The 16425-nt window shown below is 40.9% G+C and overlaps 1 protein-coding gene across 1 annotated transcript in view; it reads right to left on the reverse strand.

The window, feature by feature from the left end:
* The window catches only part of APOOL (apolipoprotein O like), a 511508-nt gene that overhangs the window by 216142 nt on the left and 278941 nt on the right, over nt 1-16425 (reverse strand). The window contains exon 5 of the mRNA XM_044057272.1: nt 14603-14701. Coding sequence (XP_043913207.1) covers nt 14603-14701 — 99 coding nt within the window. The remainder of the gene's footprint in view (nt 1-14602; nt 14702-16425) is intronic.

Consider the following 16425-nt stretch of genomic DNA (forward strand, 5'->3'; position numbering starts at 1 on the left):
TATTGGTGATGAAGTGGGTGTGCTTTTTGCAGTTGGATTCCACTGTTTGTTTCATTATGTTTATATGAATGCAAATTTGCCTGTGTTACAAGTGATAATTCAATAAAGGTGTTTGGAGAGAAAAAAAATGCTCTTTCAGAAATGAACATCTAGCAAAAATTACTAAGCGTATTTACTAGGACTCACTACAATCCTGCCATGATTGGTTATATGAAGTAAATGTGTTCTTCCACAATTTACATTATAGTCCCACAATGGAAGTGGCCTGAGGTTGAAGTATGTCTCAGCAGATATGATCTTAGAAGCAAACGGAGCAACACCCACTAAAATCCTAACAGAATAGTTTATAGAGATGTGTGCTTGTCCCAAACCTTGCAGACACAGGTTCTCAATACAAAGGTGAGGCAATCATAAAAGCTAAATCTACTACAAATTAGCAAAGCATGCTTTTGAAGACTTCTGTCATGACCTTGAACTATATTTTTCAGTGAGAAAGAAAGCCCAGTTGTGTAAGATCTTACCATAACAGCAGCTGTTCTACTTCTCTCTGTTGCATTATTCTTTACTCTTGGGACAGCTGATTAAAGCCTTTACAACTTCTGGGTTCTGTACCTCAGATGCATGTCCTACATGCAAGGTATAAAGTACACATATGAAGTATGAGCGCCTAATCCTCAGAACAGAAATGCCCCAGAAGAACCAGTCCAATCAAAGAGGAAAACAACAAAATGTGTATCCAGGAAGAGAAAAAAAGGATGCAAGAAAGATCTCTTGGCAAGAAGGAAAACAGAAAACATCAGATGATTGGAGAGAGACAGAATACTGCAATAGTGAGATGTAGGACAACTACTGTTATGGTAAGACCTTACACAACTCTACTATGTCCTTGCTTAAAACTGCTGCAGTATTCTTCACTCTTGGGAGATTGCTACAGCTGAAGTATGGGAGGAGGAAGCCACAGAACAAGCCTCCAAAAACACATGAAGAATGGCCCTGGTACAATCTGGCCTTGCTCTAGGAATGACATATTACTTGTAATGTTTGGTGAAAGTGTGAACAGAAGACCAAATGGCAGTTTTCAAGATGGATCCAGTATCCAGACCCTTGAAGAAAAAAAAAAAAACACCAAAAAAGAGGACACTGCCCTGGTAGAATGAGCACAAACAGAAGAAAGATGCTTGCCATGAAAAGAATGGCAAAATGACAAAAAGGAAACGCCTTACAAATCCAGGAGGAGATGGATTGCTTAGATAGCACCAAACTCAGTTTCCTGGCATGAAAGGAAAAAAGTTATATACTAACCATAATGTTCCATCTGTATTGGCCATTTTCATTTTTCCTCAACTTATGGGTTTGGATCCGATCTTTCAGATCCAACTTGGCTGTTGCAAAAGCTCATGGCAACCAGAAAACTCTCAAGCTACTTCCTTACCCACAATGCACCAACCCCAAGTACCTCAGATCTTGTTTGCTAATATCATCTGAATGAATCACTGAAATACAGGTAGAGGAAACTATACCTTGAGCCATATTACAAGGACGTGGTGTAATTAGAAAAATACTCGCTCTTCCAAGAGACTACAGGGCAGGGGATTGGTGGGAGGGAAGATGAGGATGAATGAAATGGACAACACAGATGGAACATTACAGTGAGTACATACCTTCTTTATCTGATGATATCAATTCTCATTCTGTCCTCAATTTATGGGACAGACTCCCCATCTACCTACTTCCCCGGGTGGACTCAAGGAAGGATATTCCTGAGCACCACTGAACCAAATGATGCTCTACCCTGGAGACCATACCCAATTTGTAACGAGTAACAAATGTGTGGGGAATAGCTCAAGTAGCTGCTGCACAAATGTTGTCCATAGAGGCTCATAGACTGGAAGACTGATGATGTAGCCATGGCTCTAGTGGAATGAGCTCATAATGGGTTTGATAAAGTACTGCCAAATTTGTTGTACATGTAAGAAATACAATCCATAAGCCATCTGTGACAGAGTTATCTTGGCAACAGGTTTTCCTAGTTTTATGTCAGAATAAGGGGACAAATAATGGGTCAGACTACTTGATACTTTGAGTTCTGTGCAGGTAAAAATGTACTTGCCTGTGGACATCCAAAAAATGCAACATGTATTCACCTTTGTCAGAAAAACCAGGGGGAAAATACTGGCAAATTGATGGATTGATTAATATTTGACTCAAACCACTTTAGGGAGAAAGGAAGTGTTAGTTATTAAGGTGACTCCATCTTATTTGATTTTTCACAGAGGCTGTTTAGAAGACAAGGCTTGAATCTCTGAAATTCTTCTAGCAGAAGTAATGCATACTACAAAAAGACTTAAAAATTCACATTTAGCTGCCAATTCAAAGGGAGGTTGTATAAGTTGTTGCAAGACCAGATTAAGATCCCATGGGGGAGTAGGGTCTCTGAAAGGAGGTCTTGGAAGTAGTACACAACATAAATAATCATTATTAGCGTTGTGACAAGTCAGACACTGGAGAAACCAGTTAAAATCGAAAAAACAACCACTGTCCTGAACCATGAGCAGCTTAAAAATACATTTAACGAGCCCAAAGTTGACAAACACTTCACAAAGAGTTCTAAAAAATCTAAGGAATGTAAAAATCCAGCTTTGGAACTCATTAAATGTACTTTCAAACTGCTCATGATTCAGGGCACTGTTTGTTTTTTGATAGGTTTTAGAAGACTACATTGCAAGAAGATTTTGCATAGCCTATGGGTGGCAACAGAAACATCCTCAAATCCTGTGTGAAAATCTGGGATTGCTGTTAGCTGGACTTTCACTGTGGAGAAACTTGCTCCATCTTTAAAAAGTATGTCTTAAGAATTCAAGAATACTAAGCAAATGGGCTGAAAATGGATCAGTGTTATTCTCATGGGCCTAAGTAAGCAAATAATCTTCATCTACTGGAGTAGAGTTTACGTGTTGAAGATTTATAAGAAGATAAAAGTATCTGACAGACTAGGGAAGAGAGCATAGGTTGTCTGGCTACTAATGAAATTGGAGAAGCCAGGCAGTCAGCATGAAGTTTATGTCATGTCTGTATGACTCATGCCCGTTGGGTGAGACAGGAGGTCTGGAGATGGATCCAGAATCCATAGTTGTTGGAGTAAGTGAGACCAAAGGAAGGGGAACCAAATCTGTCAAGGCCAGAATGGAGCAATGAGGATAACTTTTCAACATGACGGCTTTCTTCAGAAACTTAGATATTAGCAGAATTGGTGGGTAGGCATAAAGAAGGCCAGGGGCCAATCGTCAAACAGAACATCCCTCTGTGAATCCCCCTGTGGAGGGATCAGGGCAAAGTAGCTGCTGCACTTGTTCAGGGGAGAAGCAAAAAGATTGCAGCAAGGCTGGTCCCACTGACAAAAAATCATATCTGCCACATTTTGGTTGGGAGACCATTCATGAGACATAAGAATGCACCTGCTCAGCTTGTCTGCTATCACATTTAACTTCCCCAGAATGGGCGTTGCTATAAGAAAGCAGTCGGAAGCGATCATCCACTGCCACACTCTGAGTGCTTCTCAAGACAAGAGGTAAGATTTGGTTCCTCCCTGTTTGTTGATGTACCAAACTACTGACATATTGTTCGTTTGAAGTGCAATCGTCCCCAAAGGGAGAGCTTCTTGAAAGGCCTGCAATGCTGGAAGCACTGCTCTCATCTCTAAAACACTGATATGCAAACTGGCCTCTTCAAGGGACCAAATGTCATGGACCATCTTCCCCAGGTAATGCCTTCCCCATCCTAACTGGGAAGCATCCATTGCCGCTATGGCCTTGGGCTGAGGGGGAATGAACAGATTGCCTTGAAGGAACTGTTCTGATTGAACCCACCTCCTCAGATCTCTCCTGAAAATCTGTGTAATACGCATTGAGGTGGACATTGGTTGGTAAAGTACTTACCATTGTGTGGCTAGCATCCACTGTAGAAGTCTCATGTAAAACCTGGCTAAACATACTAGAGTTATTGTCGCTGCCACTGATCCTAGGGCTTGAAGTACCAAGCAGGCAGAACCTTTTTCACTGCAGATGATTTTCCTGACCTGTGTTCTTAACATCTGAACTCATAAAGGAGACATTGAAGCTATCACTGACATTGTGTTGAGCAATGCTCCTATAAACTCCAACTTTTGAATAGGTTCCAAGTGAGATTTTTCATAGTTCATGGATATCCCCAGATGAGAGCATGTCTGAAGAACCCGATTTCTTTCCTTTATTACTTGATGCCTGGTCAAGGCAGTAATGAGCCAATCATCAAGATATGGAAACACCTGAAATCCTAGCAGTTTCAAGTGAGCTGCCACTACTGACATACACTTGGTGAACACCCCTGGGGGCTGTGGTGAGGCCAAAGGGCAGTACTCTGAATTGGTAATGGCTGGCTTCCAGCCAGAAGCGTAAATACTTTCTGGAGTGCCTCTTCATTTTTATGTGATAGTATGCTTCCTGAAGGTCTAGCAAGCACATCCAGTTGTCCTTGCCCAGAAATGGGAGAATGGACTGTACCATGACCATCTGAAACTTGGGGAGTCGAACTGATCTGTTCAAGTAGCTGAGATCCAAGATTGGTCTCCAGTCTCCTGTTTTCTTTGGCACTAAAAATAATTTTGATTAAGTTCTGGATTCTATCTGGCCCAGTGGGACCTTTTGGATGACTTTTTTTCTAGCAGCTTTTGTATCTGAAGTGCTTCTTGTTCCCTTTGACTGGGTGGAACATTGAAGATCTTTCCTGAATTAGAGAAGCAAAGGGAAAGCGTATTATACAACCTCTGAAAATGATGCTCTGCACCCATGTATCTGTTCTCTTTAGCCAAGCTCTCTGGTGTATGGATAATAGACTACCAATTGCCACCGGAGGGGGACAATTGGGCCTCCTTTCAGGAGTGCTGAAAAGGTCTGCTGAAAAAGGAATCTCTAGGCTCTTGGTTCTGTGGTCCACCTCTGCTGAGAGGGTGGCGTTTACCACTGGAGTCCCCCCCCCCCACCCCTGGGAAAACCTCCTTCATGTGCATCCTGGAAAAGACCCTGGGACTTTTTGAACCACAATTTTCCAGTACTTCATTGATTCCTGGAAAAGGATCTTTGAGGCATGGAAAGACATCCTTTTTACACCTGGATAACATTTTCTTAACTTTGGGGCCAAACAAAGACGTTATGTCAAAGGGGGCACTGATGAACGAAGACTTGAAGGGCTCTGCAAAATCACATAAGTGCATCCAGGCATGTCTCCTTATGGAAATGCCAGAATGCACTCCCCTTGAGGCTCCTTTGGCTGCATGCAAAATTAATTTCATAGAAGAACTGGAGATTGACTGCAGGGTAGCCAAATGAGAAGTAATTGATGCCAGTACCTCTTCAGAAACATATCCTGAAAGGGTATCAGACTTCCTTTACTAGATCTCTCTGTAACCTAGTGAAATGAGCCAAATAGTTCAGAGACCTTAAGGCAAAGGTCGCTGAAGCATAGACACGCTTCCTAAATCTGTCCATTGACAGAGACTCCTTGTTTGGAGGCTGTACAGTGGAACTCTTCAGACAGTTCCTTTTTTGTGGCCGTCACCACAACCATGGCATCAACAGGCAATCCTTTTGTTTAAAACTGTCTGTTCTCTGGTGCTGTTAAAACTCTGTCTGATCTCTGGGGGATTGGTTCAATGGTGTCCGGGGCATTCCATGTCTACTGTGAGATAAAATCTAGGAGGTCATCAGCTGGCGGAGTTATCCAGGAGATAGACAGGTAAGTACCAAACACCTCCAGGAAAACAGACTCCTCTGAAGGGCTGCTGGATGTCCAGCCACCTCTCTGTTTCAGGATTTCAAAATTGTCTCCAAAGTGGACATCTTCAGGGGTGACCATGGGGACCCTTCACCTTCATCAAAGTCTGCATCTTCAGTGATGGACTATTCTGGAGAGTAAGTGCTTCCTCTTGTACATTCATGTCTTAGGAACCTCCCAGTGGGGTGCTCTGGGGAGGTATCAGAAGACGTTGAAAGACCCTGTTGAGAAGCCTGGGGTTTCAGTATCGGCCATCTTTGTAAAGGTGGAAGATGAGAGACTAAGCAAAGAGGTGGCAAGTCCGCAGATTGAGGATCCGAGGGGAAGGGAACAGTCTTTGTCAAAGCTGCTGATAATGCTCTCTCCATTACCTCAAAGGCAGATTCCCCGAGAGGAACAGGACCCAGATCCATAAGGGCAAGCTTCTGGACCGAAGTCCCTCCTTGCCCCAACGAGAATGCCCCCCAAGTTGAAGTCGGAGCCAAACTGATGCATGCCAAGGCTCTGAGGTGCAGATATGCTCTGAGAACTTCAGTCGCGACTGTGACACCCTGGACTTGACAGGGCAGCTGCTGCTGCAACAGCTCTCCAGATCCAATGTTACTGAAGAACTCAGAACAAACTTTGGATCCGAGGATTATGACACTCTCAGATCCGATGTAGATAGACCCACACTTGGATATGGTAGCTCCAAAACTGGGAATGGAGTAGAAAGAGGAACTTGCACAGGGGGAGTGGTGGAAGGTCAGGTCTCCTGACTCAAAAAGGTAGGAGCTGATGGGACATTTGACACACACTGCACCAACAGAATCCTTCTCACTAACCTCTCCACATCATCTTTGGTAAGGCTCCTGGAAGAGCGTGTACGCACAAGGGAAGGAAAACTAGGTCTCTCCAAAAATGGAGAATGGACTCTAGATGGAACAGGATCCACTGAGGGGGGGGGGGGGGAGTATATGGTCCTTGGAAGGGGGTGGAATGAGTTGCAAGATCCAACATTTTTGTTGCCGAATTCAAAGTCTGATCCAATAGATGCCTAGGTCTCTTAAGCTTCGCATCTAATTGTGAAGTCAGATACAATATCTCTTTCATCAGGAGTGTAGAAACAGAGTGTGAAGTCAGATCCTGCAACTCTGTCATTTTCTTTTTAGGATCTAAAAAAAGGTTCTTAGATTACCTAGAGAATTTTGTAGACGCTGTGGAAGTACTGGGAGAATTGTCTTTTTAATTTTCTCAGGGGAAGATCCAGATAAGGCATCAGAAAAAGAAGATGGAAACAACTCTTTCAGAATTTATTTTTATGCTCCACAAGAGCACTAGGTTTGAATGAGTGGCAAATGGAGCTGGTTTTCTCTGCCATCCTGACACTGTGAAAGATAAAGAAACACCACAGAATAAATTTTAAAGGAAAGGAAAAGTCTACCAACAACGGTACTTACAGAGGGAAATGCACTGAAAGGGCAATAGAAGAGTACTAACAATAGTATGAAAAAAGAACACTAATATGGAAAAAAACAAGGTTTTAGTCAAAAAAGGGTACTATAAAAAATCACACAGATTAAAAAGGAAGAAGACAACTTTTCCTGAAAGGTAAATAATGGTTAACTTATCTCAATTATGATGAGTTGCTCGAGAGCACTGAAAAGGCACGTCTTTCGCTGGAAGCAGCAAACAAGATCTGGGGTACTTGGGGCTGGTGCATTGTGGGTAAGGGAGTAGCTTGAGAGTTTTCTGGTTGCCACGAGCTTTTGCAATGGCATATTCGGATCTGAACCTGTAAGATGAGGACAGAATGAAAACTGACGTCAGATCAAAAAGCTGCTCAGATATCCTAATACATGTCTTCTCCAAGTAACATCAGAGTTATGTAAATATAAGGTGGGAAGAACCTTCTCACTAGGATTGTGTGGAGAAGGAAAAAAGGATGAAAGACTTGATTCAAGGACAAATTAACCACCTTGAGCACAGGGAAGGAATGGTATGAACAGACACCCTATCCCTGTGGGAAAAAAAAAAAAAAAAAGTTGTAACTGCCATGACTGCCTGAAGTTCAAAAACCCTACTGGCAAAGTTAATAGCCACCAACAAGAGAGTCTTTGGATTACAATGCTGTAGAGGAGAAGAAGAAACTGCAGGTTCAAAGAGGGACTGAGTCAGTTTCTCTTGAACAAAATTAAGGTTTCAGGAAGGAGTAACAGACCTTCTTGGAGGCTGAATATGAGGGAAGCCTTTCAGAAATTGTTTGACTTCAAAACTAGAAGACCAAGGAGGATTCAGACGAACAGAAATGGGTGAATAACAGACGAATAACCAAGCCTAAACTGAACTCACACAAATAAGAGAGGATTGTAGGAAAATCCACAAAAATGGGGTCCATGTCATGCTTGAGGCACCAAACGGGAAATCTCTCCCATTTAGTAACAGAGAATTTTTTAGTAGTGGGGTCCCTGGCCTCCTGCAAAACAAAAAGCACGGCCTCAGAAAACTGGTGTCAAAAAGGAATCAGAACCCTATCTCTCAAAAGTGTCAAGTGAAGGGTGGGCAAGCGAGGGTGAATGAGAGATCCCTTGTCTTGTGTGAGACGATACATTCTCTGAGGTAACTTGTGATGATTGCTCCTGGCCAGATTAAATGGAAAGGGGAGCCAGTGCTATCTGGGCCAAAAGGGAATTAACAGCAAGGTTTTGGGCCTGTCCGATATGATCTTATGGAGGACCTTTGGTAGTAGACGAAGAGGGGGATAAGCACACAGAAACATCTCCTTACAAGAAAAACACATGGCATCCACTTTCCTAGCCAGAGGACTAGGCACTCAAACAGAAATGGGGAAGTAGTCTGTTCACAGAGGAGCCAAAAAGATCTACTCAAGGAGTACCCCCACTAATGCACAATGTCAAGGAACACCTCCCTGAAAACACGTATTTGGGATGATTTGTCCTGGACCTGCTCAATGATTCTGCCAAAAGAGTGTGTGCTCTGACGGAGTATAGATTGCCTGAAGAACCAAGTGATGGTGAACTGCAAAATCCCAAGTCTGAACAGCCAGCCTGCAAAGAAAGTAAGATTTTATGCCTGGAACCCAAATGTTGTGAAAAGCCTAAAAAACTAGAAGTAGAGTCCATCAACTCCTTGATATTGATATGATCTGTCAGTTGCTGATGGGACAAAAGACCCTGGACTTTGAGGTTGCTGGAGGAGGCTCCCCAGACTTGATTGGAAGAATCTGTGTATAGCTCTGGAGTATGGACAGAAACCTGAAATGACAGACCTGGATAGGAAATCTGATGAATCCATTAGTGAAGCCTGAGACTGAAAAGAGGAACCAGATACTCCGGAGGGTAGCATTGTTGAACCCAGAGAGTCTTGCGATGCCACTGAAATTTCCTCATGAAGTTCAACAGAAGGAACCATGAGAATGGTGGATGCCATGTAAGCCAGAGATCAGAGAAATTCTCTTGCAAGAAGAGCTGGAAAGGTAGAAGGGACTGGAAATAAGCAGTCAAAGAGAGGACCTTGGGGAGGCAGGAGACAAGCCAACATTGGAATGGTCAGAATCCGCATCCCAGCAAAATTTGGTCCTGAGAGGGAGTCAGACATTTTCAGATTAAGGGTGAACTCCACACTATGTACATGTAGCGCAGGGAGATTGAATCAAAAAGTCATCCAAATAAGGAATTATTTGAGTTCTGTAAATCCTGCATAAGGCTACCACAGGGGCCAGATATTTGGTAAAGAACTCAGGAGTTGTAGAAAAACCAAATCAAAAGGCAGAGAATTGAGAATGAGAGGAAGAAACTGAGAACTGTATATAAAAAAAAATAAATAAATAAATCATGAAGAGAGCATGAATAGTAACATGGAGGCAAGAATCCTTCGAATCCAGGTTTACCATAAAAGTCTGAGGAAGCAACAAAGGGAAAGGTGCTTAAAGAGGGGACATCCTGAACAAGGGAACCAGCAATATCCTGGAATAATAATCTGTTCCCTGCAGATTAAAAGGGACAGGCTGGATGGTCCACTGTACCACAAGATCCTGAATAACTAAAGGAAAATGTAGGAGCTGACAAGGAGGCTGTTATGGAATTAAATAATGGAAAGTACCTAAATGCCCATGGTTATCTGCTGCCAAAGAAGAAAAGAGAGTTAACCTGAGGGAGAGGAATCTGGCCGAGGAGTAGGACTGGCTGAATGTCAAACAGAAGCCAATTTGACAAAGAAAGGAAGCTTTTGACACTTAGAACCCTAAAAAGGCTTATCTGGAAAACTTCTCCTAGAAGCCTTCTTGTACCTAAAAGGCTGTTTAGGCTGCAATTGAGCAAAGGAAGGCTTAAGAAGGACAACTTATCTGAATCTTAAACAGGACAGATAAAAGATTTATTTCAAAGCCTGCATACCTTTACCCTTATCCTGAATGGTCTTAAACAATTCAACAGCAGTCAAAGAGATTCTGACTAAGGGAGGGGGGGGGAGTCTATCAACTTACCCTTGATGCCTTCAGGCAGAGCCTGGTGTTTAAACCAACACCACCTTCCTCATTACAAATCCAGATGCAGATGCAATACAGGAGACATCAGAAACATCACAGCTGCATTTAATAGAATGAACTGTCACCCGAGAACCAGTTCTCTAAAGGGAAATGGCAGAAGTCTTGCCCTCTGAATCAGGTATATCAGCAAGAATATCCTCAACTTGGAAGAGAAGAGCCAGGACATACTTAGTCATATGAGATTGATAATCAAAAGCCCTGAAAACCAAGGTAGTAGAGGTATATGCTTTTTTTTTTTTTTTACCATACCCATCCATGGTACGGCTGTCCTTATCAGAAGGTAAAAGCTTAGAAAAGAAGGACGGTTTAAAGGCTGCTATAAAAATAACAGCAGGATCACACAAAGGGCTCTTGTACAAAAACTTCTGAGCTTCAGTAACTCTATAGAACCTGTCCAGTTTCTCAGGGACAGGAGGTTGAGCATCAGGGGTCTGAGAATCTGCAGTATAAGTATCCAATAGGGTATCCGGCACTGGAGGACTGGGAATATATTTCCAAGAGTTCACAGTACCTTTTTTGAACATCAGAAACCTGAGAACAAATCACACTTTAAATGTTCCATCATAGAAATAACTATCCCAAAAGGACAATTCTTCCACAGGAGATTCAGGAGAAAGTGAATCCTCTTCTTGAAACCCCAAGGAAGAGAGAATGGATTGAGAAGAGCAAGATAATGACTCCTTACCAAGTTGAATTCTTCATCAGAGGAATCAAGTCCTTAGGAAGTTTGGAGAGAGTAGAAAACCAGGTAAGAGAAGGAGAGCAGTTAATTTTGAGGGTATTTAACAGCCATAAGAGCATTAAAAAGCACCCGAGTAAAGTCCTGCCATTCTTTGTAGGATTCTTATCCACACAGATCACCATGCTTAGTTTTCTGCTTCTTTTTTCAAAGGAACATCAGCTTTACCAAACCTAGGAGGTTTAGACCTCTGCCTAGATTCAATGAGGGTATCAGGCAACTTTTCCCTAGCAAGTATTTGCTGAATATCCCCCAGGCCCCTCCAAAATAATAAGCTGTGCTCGGAGGCTGAACATCGGGGTGAATGGATTCAAAAAAGGTATCCTGAACCAAAAATTTCAACCGCCAGTATGACTTCTTGGACCTGGATGTCATGACCTTACTTATAAGTTGGACGACACAAAATGATTTTCTTACTACCTTGGCCACGTGTTGGTCAAAGACCAGATTACAGTCTACATATGTTCCCTGACTTCCAGGTCAGCTCTTAGTGGTGGAATAATTAACATGGGTGGCAGTTTTCCCCAAAAGACACTATAATACATTTCTTGGCATTGAGTTTTAATCCGTGACTTTGGCGCCATCCATTTGTCCATGTTATACCCACTTGTAATAGGTTTGTGTTTTGGAAGAATCTAAGATAGCTCCCAATTTGCAGTCAACTGCGAACTTGGTCAGCCAAAGGCCTATGATATTAGCCTTTACCTCCAAGAAGTAAAAGTGGGTGAGTCTTGTGCAGTGATGTTAAGGAAGAAAAATACACTATAAAATGATATTTTTCTCTAAATCACAAATTGAAAAACAGACTCGGCTTGCACTGCACAGTAATGAAGTTAAGTGGCCAATTAATGACTGTTGGACAGCCTTTTGTTAATGTATGCACAATTTTCTGATGTGCATTCAGGGCCAGTTACCACTTGTCCAGTTGTTTTCTATGTCAAAATCTTGGGTGTTCTAAAAAGTAATTGCCACGACAGAGCTGCTGTTGGAGGAGGGTGCAGGTTACTAATGTTTGCATTAAGCAGCATTTGTTATATGTTAACATACCATAATGATAAAAGGACATTTTATATGGGTGTTTAAGAAAAGCTTAATGCCAACATGTGCATGCCAGCTACAGATGTATTTAGTGTACTTAGTAGGAATGGGCATCTGTAAATTAAGTATGTAATACTGATATTTAGTAGAGTAAAGGGACTGTCTCCATAATGGAGGCAGTGAAGGGGATAAGTAATGCATTATGTCCAGCAAAGAAGCAGTTGCCTAGTCAGTGCATGTACTTTCAGCTGTTGTCTAATGCAGGGGTACAAACCTGGATGGTCTTGTAATAAAAAAAAAAATAATAATAATAATTGGTATAAGTGATACAGTGGTTGCTTGGAAATGGAAAGAGAATGGAAAAGAAGATATTTAGAATGTAGAATAAACAGTAACGTGTGGTGGATTTTCAGGAATCAGAATCAAAAACAGTGAATGAGGCCTTGCATACGGACTTAAAATGTGTGAAAAAAATCTGAGCTGATGCATTAACAATCTACTGATATAAAACATATTCCACAAAATTTAGAAAAGTCCTACAGTTGCTGGAGACAGATTACAAGGAAATACAAGACACTAAAGTTAGGGGTATACCTCCCATGTCCCTGATCTTGCAACGCTCCTGATGCTGTAATCATTATCTGGACCTGTCCCACATAAGACTTTTATTAGGTAAAGTAATTGTGATTATGGCAAGTCAATAATGGGACACATTAATCTTGCATTGCTACTGTTGAGGAAATGCATGTTGATGTAAAACTTTTATTTTTAAAAGAGCATCACAATGATATTTAAAAAAACAATGTTGTAGGCTTTACAGCCTTTGGTACTTAGTGATTTTTGCTTGCTCAAAAATTCTTGCAAAATTAAGTTGTAAAGGTTTGCCAAACAAGGTGTTAAAAGACAAAATAAGTAAACACCATGGATTAAAATTTGAGGCTATGGTGCAGCAAAAGTAAGTGTTCCACTAGAAGAAGGAAAAGGCTTGCACAAGGCAACAGTACATAAGCTTAGTCACCTGGTGCAAGATATCATTCACAGCAGCAAACGTAAAAAATATCTGTTTGTCTTTTAAGGAGTCACTGAAAAGTAAGAAATTGTAATCACGTCTGACTGAAAGAAAGCAGGGTATGCATGTAAAGTCAATGCAGTAACAGGAGCTTTAGACTATCAAATTCATATCAAGATGCTGGACTCCATGTCGCCAAACCTTGGAATTACATATAAACCGAAAATATAGTCCCAGAATGGTGTTAAATGTAGGAAAAATTAAGACAGGATAAAACATGTTTTTTCAATCTGTGGTAACAGTTCTCCTTTAAATGTATTACAATACAAATAACCCGTATGAACAGCAGAAGGTGGCAATTCTAGTCATGTCACAGGTTTTGAAAAGCACTTCTGGCTAATATCCAAGACAGAAACAGATTTCATAAAATATAATTTTGCCCTGACTTGGAAGTGAAGTCCATTCCCATCAAAGTATGTAAATACTCTAAGCATTTAGAGAAATTAAACAGGCAGGAAACTTCTTGTTAGAAACAATGGTTAAGCACATTACACCAGCAACAAGGAGTATTGTAATCTTGAAACAAAATGTACTTTGGACTTAAATAGATGGAATAATTTTGTCATCAGCAGATAGAACAATACATCACAATTCTTTTCAGAAGGAAAAACTCCATAATGATTTCAGTATTAAATAAAAATTCAGAAAAACCTGAAGAAAAAAACTCTTAATGAAGTGAAGTTGTGAACATACAACACTGAATTTCCAAGGAAGACAAGTGGATAAGATACAGTTAACTCAGTTTTTTCCTAATACAACTGGCTGACATAACAAAAAGAGATGAAGTTCCAATCTACCTGTTGTGTGTCCCTGTGCCTAAAAGCTTAACCCAACTGGTAGAAATATGGTTAAAGTCTGCTTTTTTAATTAATCCATTAAAGGCCCTTTGTCCACTGTAAAGACAATTTACATACTACAGTACCAAGTGCCTGGCACTGGGTGCAGGAAAACATGAATGACAAATGGACAATTTACCTTTCTGAAGAGGAATGAAAGTGACAAACTACCACCGCAATGACCCAAGGAGCCTTACTAGCATTGTCAACTCCACTATATAGAAAGTCTTGCAGCAATATGCTTGTACAAAAGCAAATGCAGTCTTTTCAGAATGATGTTAAGATTTGATACATACATTCAGCATGGAGTTGGACCACTACCAGAAAAAAAAAAATGTCATTACAGTGAAGAAGTTTAAAGGTGCCCCAATACCTAGCTTTTTTGCCCTTGTTTGTAATAAGGGCTCACAATAGGACAAATTATGGGTCTCGAGTGACTGACAGCAGTAGTATGGAACCATAAAGTAGTCCACTTTGTTATAAACATCAAATTTTACCTTCACGGCTAATGCAAGACAATTTACTCAGTTAATGAACACACAGTGAGAGATTACAGAATTCCTTACCTTTCCGTGCTAGAACTACACCAGCAAATCCAGACACAGCTATTACAGTGATTCTTGGCAAAAATCCTTCAGGAGGATTCTTTATGAAACTGTAACTATCTGGAGGGAAGAAAAATATAGACAATTGCTAGTTTTCCTCTTCACAAAATAAGCACCAAAACAAACACGCAAAAAAGAAAATGTATACTGCATTTGTAGCTCACGTTACAAAACAAAATGAAAATTGCACACTAAGTGTAATCAAATTCTGCCTGCCAGTCTTGGGTTACAACATTCACTTTTACATTGAAAGTCAACCTTTCTAGGGATCTGCGTTAAAAGGTACCTGCTGAAATTCTAAGAATCATAACTGCAAACTAAAAAAAACAGCAAGCCTACAAATTCAAGTCGGAACAGTGTATACAAAGGGCCCCTACTGAAATTTCGAAACTAATAATGCAAACTGCTGACATACCAAAACAAAAAAAAAAAAAAGCTCAAAAATGGAGAAAGAGCAAATATCAAATCTCACTCTTCCTTTAAACTTCTTTTTTGCAGGGAGCAAATCCCTCACATCATCCAGACTAAAAGCAACTCTGAGGTTGCCATACCTCACAGAAAAGGGAATATTTGAAGACATGGCCATCTAAGATGTGTACATTCAAGTCTGTTTTTTCCAGCTATCCAGTCTCCGATATTTTGGCACTCATTGACGTGAGTCCTGACATTTCAAATCTTTACCTATACAAAGACAAAAGTTCCGGTACTTGAGAAATTACTCTTTTCTAAGATACAGTTAACTCAGACTTATGTATAAAGTGAATGGTTAATGGTGTGAGGGACATAGCCCCTACATTATGGGGTGTAGGAATGCAAAGGCCCCTATAAAAATATTTTAATGGTTTAACAGCAAGTTTCAAAATTTGCTCTTTTTCTGACAGAAGAGCATAAAATGTTCAGAGCTGCAAGACCTGTGGTTGCAGGTCTCGCAAAAGAGATGGGGAATCCTGTACAACAATCCTGCATAAATCAATGAGGAGCTGAATTACACATTTGTACATAATCTACTCAGCTTTATAAAAGTATACCAACAAATGTTTAAAGTGAAAGAAAGGCTGATCTGTCGATAAAAAAGACTAACATAATGGGAATTATGTAATGGTTATAAGAACTTCAAAAACAGTATGTTTTGCCCACTGAAACACCAGCTGTACAAAAAAATGGTAACACTTTTGGAATAAAAGATTTATGTGACAAGGTTTCCTTTCAGCCTCTGGAAAGATGCTTTAAAAATGTAATCCAAAGAAGTGCTATAGCAAGATAACAGACTCAGATGTTCTTCATGTTTCACTGTTGCAGTAATCACATTTGGGTTATCTGCTTGCAGTAGCCCTCAGTCGGCCTGATTAACAAAGTCTTGGGTCCTGCGTCGGTTGCAGGTCATCAGGGGTATAAAACATGCAGCCGGTCATTACCTCAGTATTTCTTGCCGTGCGGTGCCTGAAGCAGAAGCAGTTCGCAAGTGCCAGTCAGCAACTCCTGAAATTTTCGTTTTTGAGTTTCAGAACTAAGTCTTCAACTAAAGCTAAGTACCCTGTTGGGGAAACTTTTTCTTGCTCCTCTCTGATGTCATTAAATGTTAATAATTGCATTACTTGTGGAAAGCAAATACCTTACAAAGATTTTCATTCGTTCTGTACTCCTTGCCTAGGCCCAGACCACGACGTACCTTGCTGTCGGTTCTGTGCCTTATTTAACCAACGCACTATCCGTCGTCGTTATATTTTCACTTCTAAATATTTTGGTTCTCGGTTCAATTATCCAGAAATGTCGTCGGTAAGCCA

This window comes from Protopterus annectens, chromosome 15.part0 (assembly GCF_019279795.1).
Source record: "Protopterus annectens isolate FY-2018-M chromosome 15.part0, PAN1.0, whole genome shotgun sequence".
Taxonomy (NCBI): domain Eukaryota; kingdom Metazoa; phylum Chordata; order Ceratodontiformes; family Protopteridae; genus Protopterus; species Protopterus annectens.